Here is a 15,529-nt window from a genome sequence, read left to right on the forward strand (position 1 = left end):
GAGCAGAGATCACAGCTTACAAATATGTTCTGTACTAATGTTAAACACGTGTTTTCTGGTTGGAAAAGCATTCTAGGTAATGATGTGGTAGCTACCATATTTGGCAGCTTTAGCCTGAGCAGGTGAGATGCCACCGGTCCCAACTCCTGTAGAAAGAAAAAAAGGGGTTATCAGGTCTTCTCTATTGTTCTAGTAAAGCTGTAGGCTGTGGTCAAACGTCTGCCTTTACCTCCTGGCACCTGCCCTGTATATGGAATACCAGCACCCCCAGCACCGCCAACATTGCCAACACCTGAAGAAGAAATAACTAACTTGTGAGATACAAATATGTTTCTTTACTGATGTTTCACAAATTGTATTGGCTTTTCTTAGTACAAAAGCATTGCTGGTAGTAAATCAGGTAACTACCATATTTGGCAGCTTTAGCCTGAGCAGGTGAGATGCCACCGGTCCCAACTCCTGTAGAAAGAAAAAAAATACATTCAGGATTCTCTGGTCTTCTCTATTGTTCTAATAAAGCTACAGGCTGCAGTCAAACGTGTGTGGTCGCCCTTTCCCTTTTTTTCCCCCATAATTGTCTCGTCTTAAACATCAACTATAGGCAGAAATATATTTTTCCAACATCCCAAAATACTGTATTTAGGTGTTGATTACAGTTTTATCTCATGATGGTGTGGAAATGGCACACTGTAGTTATCTTTTTGTTGTTCCTCGTTACTTTACCTCCTGGCACCTGCCATGGATACTGAACACCAGCACCGCCAACACCGCCAACACCGCCAACATTGCCAACACCGCCAACACCGCCAACACCGCCAACACCGCCAACATTGCCAACACCTGAAGAAGAGATAACAAACTATAGTTAGGTACACATGTTTATTAATTATGTTTCACACATTATATCGTGTTTTTCATGGTACAAAAGCATTGCTGGTAAATAATTACGTAACTACCATATTTGGCGGCTTTAGCCTGAGCAGGTGAGATGCCACCGGTCCCAACTCCTGTAGAAAGAAAAAAAGGGGTTATCTGGTCTTCTCTATTGTTCTAAAGCTGTAGGCTGTGGTCAAACGTCTGCCTTTACCTCCTGGCACCTGCCCTGTATATGGAATACCAGCACCCCCAGCACCGCCAACATTGCCAACACCTGAAGAAGAAATAACTAACTTGTGAGATACAAATATGTTTCTTTACTGATGTTTCACAAATTGTATTGGCTTTTCTTAGTACAAAAGCATTGCTGGTAATAAATCAGGAAGGCTACCATATTTGGCGGCTTTAGCCTGAGCAGGTGAGATGCCACCGGTCCCAACTCCTGTAGAAAGAAAAAAAATACATTCAGGATTCTCTGGTCTTCTCTATTGTTCTAGTAAAGCTGTAGGCTGCAGTCAAATGTCTGGTGGCCCTTTCCCTTTTCTTCCATAATTGTCTCGTCTTAAACAGCAACTATAGGCAGAAATATATTTTGTCCAACATCCAGAAATACTGTATTGGGGTGTTGATTACAGTTTTAACTCCTGATGGTGTGGAAATGGCACACTGTAGTTGTTTTTTAGTTTGTCCTCGTTACTTTACCTCCTGGCACCTGCCATGGATACTGAACACCAGCAGCACCAGCACCGCCAACACCTGAAAAATAAATAACAGACCTTGGTGAGTTACAAATGTGTTTCTTTACTGATGTTTCACAAATTGTGTTGTCTTTTCTTGCTACAAACGTATTGCTGGTAATAAATCAGGTAACTATAATATTTGGCAGCTTTAGCCTGAGCAGGCGAAATGCTACCGGTCCTCCTTTCTATAATCATCTCCACTTAACCATTAAATATAGGCAGACATGTTTCTCAAATATCCAATAGATTTGAATGTAACTTTTAATTAAGGCATGGTGTGAAAATTACACCACGATACTCTACCTCCTGGCACCTGCCCTGGATACAGACCACCAGCACCCCCAACAGCGCCAACACCTGAAGAAGAAATAACAAACGTTAGTTTGGTACACATGTGTTTCTTTACTGATGTTTCACAAATTATATTGTGTTTTTCTTGGTATAAAAGCATTGCTGGTAATAAATCAGGAAGACTACCATATTTGGCAGCTTTAGCCTGAGCAGGTGAGATGCCACCGGTCCCAACTCCTGTAGAAAGAAAAAAAATACATTCAGGATTCTCTGGTCTTCTCTATTGTTCTAGTAAAGCTGCAGGCTGCAGTCAAATGTCTGGTGGCCCTTTCCCTTTTCTTCCATAATTGTCTCGTCTTAAACAGCAACTATAGGCAGAAATATATTTTGTCCAACATCCAGAAATACTGTATTGGGGTGTTGATTACAGTTTTAACTCCTGATGGTGTGGAAATGGCACACTGTAGTTGTTTTTTAGTTTGTCCTCGTTACTTTACCTCCTGGCACCTGCCATGGATACTGAACACCAGCAGCACCAGCACCGCCAACACCTGAAAAATAAATAACAAACCTTAGTGAGTTACACATGTGTTTCTTTACTGATGTTTCACAAATTGTATTTTCTTTTCTTGCTACAAACGTATTACTGGTAATAAATCAGATAACTATAATATTTGGCAGCTTTAGCCTGAGCAGGCGAAATGCTACCGGTCCTCCTTTCTATAATCATCTCCACTTAACCATTAAATATAGGCAGACATGTTTCTCAAATATCCAATACATTTAAATTGTAAAGCGTGGCGTGAAAATGGCACCATGATACTCTACCTCCTGGCACCTGCCCTGGATACAGACCACCAGCACCGCCAACATTGCCAACACCTGAAGAAGGGATAACAAACTTTAGTTAGGTACACATACACATGTGTTTCTTAATGATGTTTCACACATTATATTGTGTTTTCTTGGTACAAAAGCATTGCTGGTAGTAAATCAGGAAGACTACCATATTTGGCAGCTTTAGCCTGAGCAGGTGAGATGCCACCGGTCCCCACTGCAGCTGAAAGAAAAAAAACATTCAGCATTCTTTGGTCTTTTCTATTGTTCTAGTAAAGCTGAAGTCTGTGGTCAAGCGTCCAGTGACCATTTTCCTTTTTTCTATAATTATCTCCACTTAACCATCAAATATTGGCAGAATAATTTCTTTTAAATATCCAATTGATATAAATTAAACTTTTAAGGCATGAGGGTGTGAAAAAGGCACCATGATAGCATACCTCCTGGCACCTGCCATGGATACAGACCACCAGCACCGCCAACACCTGAAGAAGAAATCAAAACCTTGAGTCAGGTACAAATGTGTTTATTTACCGATGTTTCACAAATTGTATTGTCTGGCCTGTCTTTTCCTTATTCCATAATAAATCCCCTCTTAACTATCAAATGTGAAAAATTATTCCAACATTAAACAAAATGGACGTGGAATGAACTTTTAAGTCACGAGGGTATTTTGTTGATACTCTACCTCCTGGCACAGGCCCTGGATACTGAACACCAGCACCGCCACCACCTGAAGAAGAAATCACAAACTTCAGTGTTTCTTTACTGATGTTTCAACATTTGATTTGTGTTTTCCTTGTTGGAAAAGCATTATAGGTAATACATGTAGTCGCTACCATGTTTGGTAGCTTTAGCCTGAGCAGGTGAGATGCCATGACATGTTTTTTTCCAACATCCTACAGATTTGGATTAAATGTATAGGTCAAGAAGGTGTGAAAATGGCACCATGATACCCTACCTCCTGGCACCTGCCCTGGATACAGACCACCAGCACCGCCAACATTGCCAACATTGCCAACACCTGAAGAAGAAATCACAAACTTTAGTGAGATACAATGTGTTTCTTTACTAATGTTTCACAAATTGTATAATAATGTGTTGTTACAAAGGCACTGCACGAAATAAATCAGGTAGGCTACCATATTTGGCAGCTTTAGCCTGAGCAAGTGAGATGCCACCGGGCCCAACTCCTGCAGAAAAAAAGAAAAGAAACATTTATCATTCTTTAGTCTTTTATTTTTAATTCTACAACATATAAATTGTCAGTACACTCGTAAATACACACCAGTTCCAACAGGATATCCAGGCCTCAACACAGGACCACCCTGTCCTCCAGCGCCGCCATTACCAAAGCCATAACCTGAAACATTGTAATGTGAAACATCATTCACCAGTGAACGTATGTCAAGGTTATGCCAAATGTTTAAAAAAAAAAGTAACAATTCGGAAACTTGTCTTACCTAAAGGTTGTTTGCCACCGGATTTTGTTCCGTAGCCACCTGAGGGGAGTGAGACAAATACATGAGAGACAAACAATGAGCCAAAATAATGCTGCTTGACAAAACCTTAAAAACTGGGTCTAAAATACATTTTCTGAGACATGGTTGAAAGTTTAAAACGCAGTGGAATTATGATGCCATTTACTTGACTTGATTGCTTCAAATACATTAAAAACAGCTTTTAATTAATTATAGTAAATGTTATTAGTTATTCCATGTAATGCATTATTACATTGCTGAAGTAGAATTGTACTTGTTAGTGTGTGTGGAAGCAGCTGCTTTTGGTTAGCCCTCTTTTTCTGTGTAATGTATACCAGAACATCTCTTAGGGATGAATTGTGTTATTCATTCATGTGCTCTCTTAATCATGGTTGGCCTTCTCCATGACATTTATAGATGAAAGTGAAACATTTATTATTATTCACTTGCCTCCTGTCTGCTAAACCTGTGCAGCTTGTTTTGCCTCTAACACATAGTCCTTAATAATACCCAATGTATATGTCTTAAAAGATCTTTAAATATAAATTCAGTTTTGAATTACTGTCCTACTTTAATTAAGGAAGGGTTTTTTTGCGACTGAAAAACAAGGCTCGTCAGATCCCTGATTCTGATTCTGTTACAGATGTTGAAATTCAAACTAATCATGATTGGATTTTTCCAATTTTAAAATGCCAGTAATGACACATTTGGCAATTGCTTGTGCCTTTCAATCATTTGGATTATTTTCCGTGCCCCTACCAAACGTCATTGATATATAAATAAGCAACTCAGCCAACATTTTAAAAGATTTTTCTTTGTCTTGAAAAGCATATAACGTTTGAACAAAATCCAAAATGTAAGGGATATATATCTCACCTTGCACTTTGGGTGATTTTAGGGGGTATCCGTGGAACACTCCCGGCTGCATCGGGCCACCGTACCCACGACCTCCTGTGACAGAATACATGTGTACAGACTTGATTATCTAAAACCAATAATACTGACAAAAACATAAATGTATATGTTTGTAATATAGCATATTATAAATCTAGTTACCTGGTCCTTGACCTGCTTGTCCTGCCCCTCCAACTGCAACAAAACAATCAAACAATCCAATCAGACACGAAGATGAAAGAAGATGAAGGTGTGAATGTAATTATGAGACGAGTTTTAGCAATGACACAAACATTGGCCTTAAAACAAAAATATTAGTTGAATATATATCAGTAAACTGCATACAGACCATGATCCTTTTTGGATATATAATGTACTTGACAACCAGCCTACGTTTAACAAAATGAATTGACTTAGTTCATGTGTTTATTATTTACCTTTAGTGTTCCTTTGAATATATATTTGCGTTGTCTATTGAAGTATTGTTTATTTTATTGTTTTATGCGCCACAGCTGTGTTCCCTGTGATTTTATTCTGTTGCAAAGTGTAATAAAAAAAGTGGCATGCGATGGACATTAAATAAATAAAAAAACTCCCAACACTCATGAGGGAACCCTTACTAGACTTTGGATTCAGGCCAGTTCCTGTCGCCACACCAGGCAGAACTCCACGTCCGCCAAACCCTGAAGTAGCGATGAGCAAACAAAAGACAAAACATGATGATGTTTTGATGATCACTTGATGAAAAAGGTGACAAATATTGCCTGAGATAAATCAATGAAAGATACAAACCATGTCCAGGTACCAGTCCACCTTGGTAAAGTCCCGGCACTCCGACACCTGCCACAGCCAATCAGAGGATAGTATTGCACTTCTGTATCCACAATCAAATATGTAATACACACTAACCTACTTTTTAGCTTCATCGCATGTGCATTTCACACATTAGCATATACATACATGTATATATGTATATGTAATGCATGTATGTTTCTTTTCTTTTACTTGTCTTTGCTCTGTTAAGCACCTCAGATCAACTGTCCTTTTAAAAAAAAGTGCAATTATGTAAAGGATATATTTTGGGATACATTTGAAACTAAATACATGATGAATATATGAATGAAAAAAACAATTAGATGGTGTTTTGCCGTCTACTAAATTGCATCCTGTCTGCCTACTTCAGCCTTTTCAGTTAGTGGTTGAGTCTAACAAACCTGGCACTTTGGAAGCTTTCTTTCCGAGACCACCACCAAGACCCCCTCCTGGAAGGCCCATCTGAGGAATAACAGGTCCTGAAAAAAAGACGAAAAGTTACTACATCTGACAACAATTATATAAAGGTGAACAACATAAGCATCTACTTTGACCAGAAGCTGAGTCAAACTGTACCTGTGGGTTCTGCCTCCCAAGGACTCTCAACACTTTACTAACTAAAAAAGTGTTTCTAAAATACATTAGGGATAAGTACTATATTTGCAGCTGAAAGTTGCTCCCGGTCAGAGAACTAAGCTTGAACAAAGAGCCAATTTGAGGTTTGCAATGTTGTCGAATTCTTAAAGCATTGCAGTTTCAAAAGGAATGCTAATTGTTGTTGAAGTCCTTGGGAGGCAGAAATCACGTTATGACCATCAACAGTGCAAAATGTAATAAAAAATAATGATGTGTTAGTCTTGCCTCCAACAGGTACTGTGGATCCAGTTCCTGCGCCTGTTGAAGTAAAAGTACACAGACAGAAAAACACAAAATTGGACGAAGTACTCAGTAGTCAGATCATTGAAATGTTACTTGTTAAATGTTAAATCAGAATATACTTAAAGTACCAAAACCAAAAGTACTCATTCTGTACAACAGACAATTTTAGAATAATAAACATACCATTATTGAGTAATTAGTATTATTGATTTATTAATGTGTTCATTACTTTATTGTTAATTGTAAAGCTTTCAATTATTTAAAAAATGTTTTACTTTAGTATAGTTTTACAGTTGACTGCGATTTTCTACCAAAGGATGTAAAGTTAATCCTAACCTAAAGTAACTGATGATACTTATTTGTATTTAAGTATTTATTTCATTTTTTTAAAGCAAAGTAATCACATGTAGTAAAATATTTGCCTATCGATTGTAGTTGAGTAAGAAACAGACATGGACAATTCTTAAGGTACATCACTATTGTACTTCAGCAAAGTACTATAGTAAATGTACTTAGTTACTGAGCACCACTGTAAAAAGAAGATATTGATATACATTTACAGGTCTGAGGATAAAGCCATTCAAACATTTTGTGAACATAAGAGTAAAGCAAACCTTACAAAACAAATACTGAGTAGTGTTACATCCCATGGCCACTGGAGGGCCCTGTGGTGCTGAGCAGAGGGATGAGCAGGCTACTTGTGCCAGGTTCATTTCAGCAGGGAGCCATCGAAGGACTGAACACTGCTATACTAGAGAGCAGCTAATCGGGCTGTACACGCCTGTCATCATGCTATGATCAAAAGCAACATGGCTGAGTTTAAATCAAATCAGTATAGTCAGCCAGCATGCCTGGCATTAGCCTTGCCTCATCAAATGCCTCATTTATTTGGCCCCTGCAGGAAATGAACTTAACTCATAAGGGAGTTTGGCAGCAGGATAAAACACATTGGTTTGTTTGTTGAAACTTTTTAGTCCATTTGTCATCTTAAACTCCCCGGACATTGCCGGGCAGACATTGCGCACTGCCTTAAGTATGTCTTCTGGGAGATTCGATGAGGAAACATTTGGAAAGGGAATGTTTTGTATTGTCTGCGCTCTTTAGCTTTGAAGAATCATTGTTGTTTTGAGTGTCATGAAAGGAGTACAGACTGACTCTAGGGTCTGCAGTGTGGTCGTTGCCAACCAATACTTAATAGCAGGCTCTTCGCCACGGTACAACAAGTCCATGCTTAATCAGACTCCATAATTTCAAGCACGTAGTGTGCGCACACAGACAAAGCACAGACTTTAAGTTTTTTCAACACAAGGAAGAGATCATCTTTGTGGTTCCAAATATACATTTTTAAAAGATCACAATTTCCATTTCACCTCTGCAGGGATCTTTTACTACAAGCCAAAAAAGGAAATATGAGAACCAAGCTTTCTAATTTGAGGCATTTAAACTGAAAGGTTGAAACAAAGTGGAAAGCCACATATTATCACTGCAGCCATCAAAACACACATCTTAAAACAGACATGTGGAATATGATCAGTGTCTACAATACACAAGGAATTCAAACCTAGAGTAAATATTGATACACAAATCTATCTTATGTTTTTTTAACTACTAAGAAATAGACCAACATCAGGGGTCATGTTGTTCAAGTGTAATTGATATCTTCAAAATCATTTTTGAGTAAATGATACAACCAGCTGAAGCAACAAAGTTAAAGTGTTAAACACACTGAAAGCAGCTATAAACTTAAAGAAATATGTTTTATACTAATGACTCATCCCTTGTTACCTTAAATTCTGGAAGAATCTTTTTCATGCATGTTTTCATGATGATGTAGATTTAAAAAAATGAAACAATTCTTGGTGACTTGAGGTATATGAGGGCAGTATTTAAACAGTAAACAATAGTAAAACTGTGTTTACAAACTCTCACACAACGCTTGCAGAATAATCCAAGTGCCATTTATCAAGTCATACGCTCACTATTTCTAAAACACATGCATGATCTCCGCAAGCAGTGACTGGTAAAATGAGACTTGGAATAAACTGCACTTTTGGGGTAAAGTATTTATTTGGGAATGTCTATTTTTACTGATGTACAACTACAATAGAGTGCTATAGAGTAGTTGACGTTAATACAATACTTTAGTTTAAAGGTCACGCTGGGTCTCAAAAAGTTCATTAGACTCTGAAAGTTTGACAATCTGACTGCCGTCCGTTATTTGTTTAAACATAGCATACCAACCCATCAATAAGGTACCATTAGCTGGTCCCTTATAGGATGTATATTTAATATCTACCCAAACATGTTCTGCCCTCTGCTGTACCTCTTTTAGCAGCCTTCTGTCCAGCTCCTGGGAAAAAGCCTCCAGTTCCTCCACCATATCCACCATAACCACCTAAAGGAAACAAAAGGGCAAAGGTGAGTGAGTTTCATAATCTATTGTGGTATAAAGAATATGGTGTTATAACCATCTTTAAACTACATGTTACACACACCAGCAATTTCAGTTTTAATTCCAAATGACACAAACTCACCTCCTCCATAACCTCCACCGCCTCCTAGATTGCCGTAACCTTGGCGAGAAAATGATATATAGGCAGTTGAGTAAAGAGAAAGGAACAACATGAGAAATATTGTAACACATTGCAGATGACAGCAATAATAAGAGAAACGTGATTTATTCAGCAGTAATTATCATTAAATAAAAAACATCACGCAATCTTTCATCAAGACATGTACCTGTAATTTATCCTTCCTAATGTATTCAAAAAAAATAAGGCACATGAAAAATTACACAATATCATGTGTGCTTGATTAGGTTTGATTGAAAACATTTATGTTTTTAGAGCCAAGAACTGCACCCAGGCGGGGAAAGAGTTGACCCCCAGTGAGTCAGAAACATGATAGACCAAACATGAAATATGCTTGATCATCTGGTCATGCTGTCATCTAAACACTGGAGGGAGCAGTCTGTTCTTTCTGATACCAAAAGCTTCAAACTAATCTCTGGGCGGCTAAAGCTTTTGGCCGGATTTAACACACAATTAAAGTTATATCCCAGCTTTGGTATCTCGTTGCTGACAAGAGCAAATGTATTGAGCACAAAGAAAGAGAATTTTAAATACGTTTGGAAAGAGGGAAAGGACATGAAATTAAATGCTCATCACCTGCTCATGAAAAATAAATCCAAATCTTAAAATAAAAAACCCAGAAAAGTGAAACCACAGACGATACCATTACACATATTGAATTTCAAACTCAATTGTATTTTATCGTGGCCATAAGTCTTAAAACATACACATGTAAAATTGTCATGAGAAGATAAAACATTTAGAAATACTTAGAAATATTTATAAGTGAATTATTGCACTGCTTGGGTTAAGTGGCTGATATGAAATAGAGGGAAAAAACATTGTATAGGTCTGACATGTAAAACAAATGTTCAAATTCATGCTTAACATTTGTTAAATGTATACACAAAACTCTGTATTTTTTTTCAACAAAAAAAACGAGTTGTATTAATAGAGGCTGTGAACTGCTTTTTCCCCAATCAGAGAAAAACATGTTGGAGTAATGACTGTTTTTTTAAACAAGAGGACATTTGAAAGCTGCCAGCAAGCAATTCCACCAAGGATCTTGTTTTCATCAATATGTTTAAGCCAACTAAATCTAGGGTGAGTGCAACTGAGCATGGGAAACCAGCTGAGGGAAGGAGGTGAGGAGTGGGAGGGTCAGACTGGAGGGCAAGGTGCAGGTAATGATACTGACGAAGATCAGGAATGTGCAGGGAGACACGGATATAAAGTTGGAAGTGTGGAGTTTCATGATTTAGTCAAAACAAATGTGGGCACTGGCCTTGCCAGATTAAGCATGCAATGCGAGCCCAAACACTAAACTAAGAATCCTTTCAATAATCCATCTCCTTCAAAGCTTTCTGCTCGATACGCCTCGATTGCTCAACCATCCCAAGACACACCTCAAAGTAATAACAACAGTAATCAATTATTATATAAATCAGTCTGATATTGGGCTTTCATTTATCCAGTGCATCTTGCATTGACACAAGGAATCTGTCTCATTTGTCCATCTTTTTTTTATCAGTCAGCTCCACATGCCTACAAAAATGTGAAGGAAAAAAACAAGATCGTTACAGGATGTCTGTAACATTTTTTTTGTCTTTCAAAAAAAGTTCTGTCTGGTCTGGCCTTCGGATTACAGAATGTCCAATGTGGTTTATGTTTGTCATCATGAGTGTTGGAATATATGCATAGTCTGCGCAACAGAGATGATGTATGTTAATGGGAGACGATACATGAAGAGAGAGCAGAGACGTTTCGGTTAGTCATCCATCATCTGGCCAACCTGTGCATCACCCCAACTGGCTCTGGTAGCCCTCCTCAGGGCCAGCACCTGCCACGTTGAGCTCAACTCTCTGATTTGAGATCAGGAGACAAGATGCAGACACGCAGAAGTCAGCCTCAGAGGGTGTGTGTCCGTGTGTGCGACCATGAGTGCAGGCCTTGACAGATGCAAGGTTTATCGTGTGTAGTTCTGACATCACAACACTGGACAAATAATACGCTCCAAAGTAACAAATTCTACCCTGGAGATTGGGAATTATAAGGGTGGAAGTGAGTGGACATGCTAACAAAATCTGGACCACTGTTACTTTGGCATCTACTGATTGTATATTTGCTAGAACTGGGGTGGAAGTGAGTGGACATGCTAACAAAATCTGGACCACTGTTACTTTGGCATCTACTGATTGTATATTTGCTAGAACTGGGGTGGAAGTGAGTGGACATGCTAACAAAATCTGGACCACTGTTACTTTGGCATCTACTGATTGTATATTTGCTAGAACTGGGGTAGAGTTTTTATACAAGAGCTCTCTGTTCTATTGTTAAACTATTATTGTTGCAACATGTCAGTTCACACAAATAGACCTGTTTTAGCTCACATATTATTGGAAGTCTACAGCAATGTTGTTTGTTTTCTTGAACCACACAAATCGAAAGTCTGCACCATGGCCGTGATATCATTTCATCTCGTTTCTTTGGTCCTGCTCCCAGTATTTCTTGATTGCTGACAAGCTGAAGGATTTCTGTAGACTTATGTAGTGTCTTATTTTCTTTGTGATCATCATGGCATTATAGGAAAAAGCCACAGAGACCATTTGAAACCCCCAACTGTCTTGGGCTTTGGACAAAGGAATCCTAGAAAAGGTCAATACTCAGAATATGAAATGGAGGGGACCGAAACCAAATACTACACAGGAGGGAGGATTCAGGGCCAAGGATATTAGAAGGTAAGTGATGCAGTACTGCAATGCATCATAGTTTCCTTCATTTAAAAAAAAAAAGAAGGTGATAGACACATGGCTTACTAGCCAGTTTCCATTCAGAAAAGACCACTGGCTTTCCCAGCTGTGCAGTGCACCTGAAGGTTATTGAGGTGAAATGTAGGATGACGTGTCAGTGAATAATTTAGCATCACCCTACAATGGTGATTCATTTGTGGCGAGAGGTTAAGGTACAGTATGACCTCAGCAAGGGTACACAAGTAAGTCTTGACATTCTCTGACAATGAAGGAATGTGTTGAGGGACAAGCTGTAATATTCATCGCCTCCTGCCGTACCATGTCTTGTGCGTTGGTATTTACACTGAAGACTGACACTGGAACAAAACTGGCCAGACAGTATGGCTGGTTCTTTCAGTCACCAGTCATGTTGTCAAACTTGGGTCCAGTACAAGTGATGGATGTGAGCCAGTAAGCACAGATATATCTGGGTTCAATCTCAAAACGGCAATTTGTTTTGTTCATGCTCCACTGGGGTTAGGTAAGGTAATCCTCTGTTTCAGACCAGGGGAATACAAGAGACATTAATCAAAACATTGTCTTCAGCTCTTAGTTCCTCTCTCTTACTTGTTCTCCCAATTTCTGCGTCCTTTTCTCTCCTCTCCAAAAGACGCCTCAGGAGTTGCGCCGACCAGACATGAAGTGTTAATGGCAAAAAGCAGAGGTTGACAAACTGGAGAAGTGAAAGATGGATTTACTCGCTCCATTCCATCTCCCCTCTTCCCCTTCTCCCTACTTTGTGAACCAGCTGGGCCTGGTGAAGGGTTTAATTTAAGAGGGCAAGGAATTCCATGGCAGAGATCCACGGTAACTGACAGCAGACGCTCAGAAAGCACATTTTGGGGCTTGAACTCTGGAAGGTCCAAGAAATTTGGGGTATTTGTTTTTCACCATAGTCTTTGTTTTAGCTCATATTTAATCAGGGAAAAGTTCTAAGAACAAATCTTTGTTTAGTAAAAAACCAGGAGACAGAAAAATGTATTTTATGTCTACCTTAACCTTTTAAAAATACTGTTGGTGAGAAAGAAGTCGGGCAGGACACAGAAAAATGATCAATTGTGATTCTTCAACAAACCGGTAAACCATAAACACAAAGAGTAAAAAAAAAGTGGCAAGAAGCACAGAGGCATTCTTTGGTCATGCTAATGCTACAATTTTCCCAAATGTCATGATAACTTTATCTTCAAAGGCTCTGTGGAGGTCGCCAGAGAAGCAGTCCCTTCTGACTGACTCTGAAATTCTGTTCTCCGGCTGTGGTCCCATTTTAACTTTAAGAGCAAAGTCCATTATCATGACACCACATTTAAATCAGTGTCAAATTATCACACTGTTCCACCTCCAAGTTGCTGGATAGATTACATTCTTTTGAGTTGACGCAGGACACGCTGGATGAGAGCACAATGGTGCGAGGTGCTGTAGTGATTCCATATCGCGTGAGACAAGTGGACACCCTAACGCTCTCCTGTGACCTCCCCTGCTCCTTGTCACTTCCAGGTTCTCTGTGCTGTCAGTCACAGGAACCAACTGCGAGAAGCTGGACCGGTCGCATGTTGGACTAATCAGGCGTTCAAACAGTCACACCACTACAAACAAACTCTCTTCACCTCTGGCTGGTTTGGAGCCAGCCGACTTTGGCGGCAAGCCTTTTATTGTTTTCGATTTCCTTTTCCATGGAGTCATTGACACTATGAGAGGTCCCAAAGCCTCAGCCTCCCTCGTTGCCAGATGACCCCAAGTGCAAAACTGTCAGAGCTTCTAGAGACAAACAGTGAAAGGGTGCCTCATTATCCAACATGAGGGGGCAGCCTTCAGGTTAAAATCAGTGTGAACATCATTTGTAAATCTTTATAGGTGACAAGTAAATCAAACTAAAGAAGAGACTGTTCTTTGTTTCAATGTGTTGTAAGTACTAACAATGATGAATAAACTTGAGGATCTCATCAACCCCCACATTTTGTCGTCAAGTAACATGATCTCTCAGGCATATTACAAAATTAGGGTTTACTGTGAAAGTCCCTATTACACGCTATGAGGATTACAAGCAGTGCCACTGTGCCAAACTCGGCTGCTTTGCCCAATGGCGTCTGTGGTGGTCTGATCTCACCAGCCTGAGTCCTTGGGAGTCTCTCACCCCCACACACACATGCATCAGTTCAAACACATCTGTTCAAAGACCATTACTGCTGTTCCTTAATTCAAACTGTGCTAATTTGTATACCATGCATTACAACACATTCACTGAGTTTGTGATGTAATTGTTGCCACAAGTTATACAGAGCAGAACAAGATATGCTATTAGTTTTCACCAAGACTTGTCTCTTGTTGCAGTTTCTGTGAGAGTTGAGATCCTCTTCTGTTCCACTTTTAACCACTTTTAAAGGAATGTCACAGTTACTCTGCCAACACTGAGCCTCTGAGTATGTCTGTATCCCTAAGCCGGTGCTTATACCGTTACCCATTTTAGCTTGGCACACACACACACACACAGCATGTTCTGGAAAGCCATTCAGACACGGCAGAAACAAACTGCAAGCATTGGAGTATACAGTAAAACCCAAAGAATCTAATTTTGAAAAAACTGCTGAAGTTCTATGTCTAGAGAAGTTAATTATGTGAATATTTGATAGGGTGTGATAACCAGTAAACAAACACAGCTATGACAATGGTATGTACAGTTGGCCGAGTGTGTTTCCTCCTCCAGATGTTCCACATATGCATGTAACTGCTATTCTGCTGAATACTTTTCTGACAACTCATGGTTTAGACCAGTGCTCTACAGGTCAGCTCGGCTTAAATCATGCATATTGAACCACTGATATTAGGTTCATGGGGTTAGCCTCAAAACGATTTTCAAAGTTCCTGAGTCATTATAAAGGCTGTGATCATTGTGCAGTCATCTAAAGCATTTCACTATTACAAACATATGGGATACTTTACAAAGAAAAAGTGAGCAATAGATACATTGTCACTGACAGTTGGATCGCTGTTACCAAGTTGTACATTACATGTATGTAGAGATACTATATAAGGCCAAAGCTGAAGTCATTTAATACAGCACTGAATCTGGGGAAGTATTGGATAATCCAGATATCCAGAACATTTCACTAAGGTGATATGATAGGCGACTCACATCATTACAAATGTACTGAAAAATAAATAAACCAACGTTTCAAAAGCCTTGCTTTAAAGGTCAACTATTATACAAAATCCACATTTTCATGTATTTTATACATAAACATGTGTCCCCTTTTGAAAGTTTCAGGAAAAAAGATTCTCTCTCTTTTTGTCCTGATCCATTTATATAAAAACCTGTCTGGAAATGAGCTGATCAGATTTCGGCCACTTTATGATGTCATAAC

General features: G+C 39.1%; 1 protein-coding gene across 1 annotated transcript in view; it reads right to left on the reverse strand.

Annotated features, from left to right (window-relative positions):
• The window catches only part of elna (elastin a), a 48,702-nt gene that overhangs the window by 17,534 nt on the left and 15,639 nt on the right, over positions 1-15,529 (reverse strand). The window contains exons 6-32 of the mRNA XM_034225575.1: positions 9,346-9,384; positions 9,135-9,206; positions 6,794-6,826; positions 6,334-6,411; positions 5,912-5,959; positions 5,740-5,802; positions 5,282-5,314; positions 5,102-5,176; positions 4,208-4,246; positions 4,033-4,107; positions 3,887-3,937; positions 3,706-3,768; positions 3,433-3,477; positions 3,185-3,229; positions 2,914-2,967; positions 2,736-2,789; positions 2,405-2,458; positions 2,094-2,144; positions 1,920-1,973; positions 1,579-1,632; positions 1,268-1,318; positions 1,088-1,150; positions 957-1,007; positions 724-840; positions 409-459; positions 230-292; positions 96-146 (exon numbers count right to left, since the gene is read on the reverse strand). Coding sequence (XP_034081466.1) covers positions 96-146; positions 230-292; positions 409-459; positions 724-840; positions 957-1,007; positions 1,088-1,150; positions 1,268-1,318; positions 1,579-1,632; positions 1,920-1,973; positions 2,094-2,144; positions 2,405-2,458; positions 2,736-2,789; positions 2,914-2,967; positions 3,185-3,229; positions 3,433-3,477; positions 3,706-3,768; positions 3,887-3,937; positions 4,033-4,107; positions 4,208-4,246; positions 5,102-5,176; positions 5,282-5,314; positions 5,740-5,802; positions 5,912-5,959; positions 6,334-6,411; positions 6,794-6,826; positions 9,135-9,206; positions 9,346-9,384 — 1,527 coding nt within the window. The remainder of the gene's footprint in view (positions 1-95; positions 147-229; positions 293-408; positions 460-723; positions 841-956; positions 1,008-1,087; positions 1,151-1,267; positions 1,319-1,578; positions 1,633-1,919; positions 1,974-2,093; positions 2,145-2,404; positions 2,459-2,735; positions 2,790-2,913; positions 2,968-3,184; positions 3,230-3,432; positions 3,478-3,705; positions 3,769-3,886; positions 3,938-4,032; positions 4,108-4,207; positions 4,247-5,101; positions 5,177-5,281; positions 5,315-5,739; positions 5,803-5,911; positions 5,960-6,333; positions 6,412-6,793; positions 6,827-9,134; positions 9,207-9,345; positions 9,385-15,529) is intronic.

Source organism: Gymnodraco acuticeps, unplaced genomic scaffold (genome assembly GCF_902827175.1).
Source record: "Gymnodraco acuticeps unplaced genomic scaffold, fGymAcu1.1, whole genome shotgun sequence".
In the NCBI taxonomy this organism is placed as follows: domain Eukaryota; kingdom Metazoa; phylum Chordata; class Actinopteri; order Perciformes; family Bathydraconidae; genus Gymnodraco; species Gymnodraco acuticeps.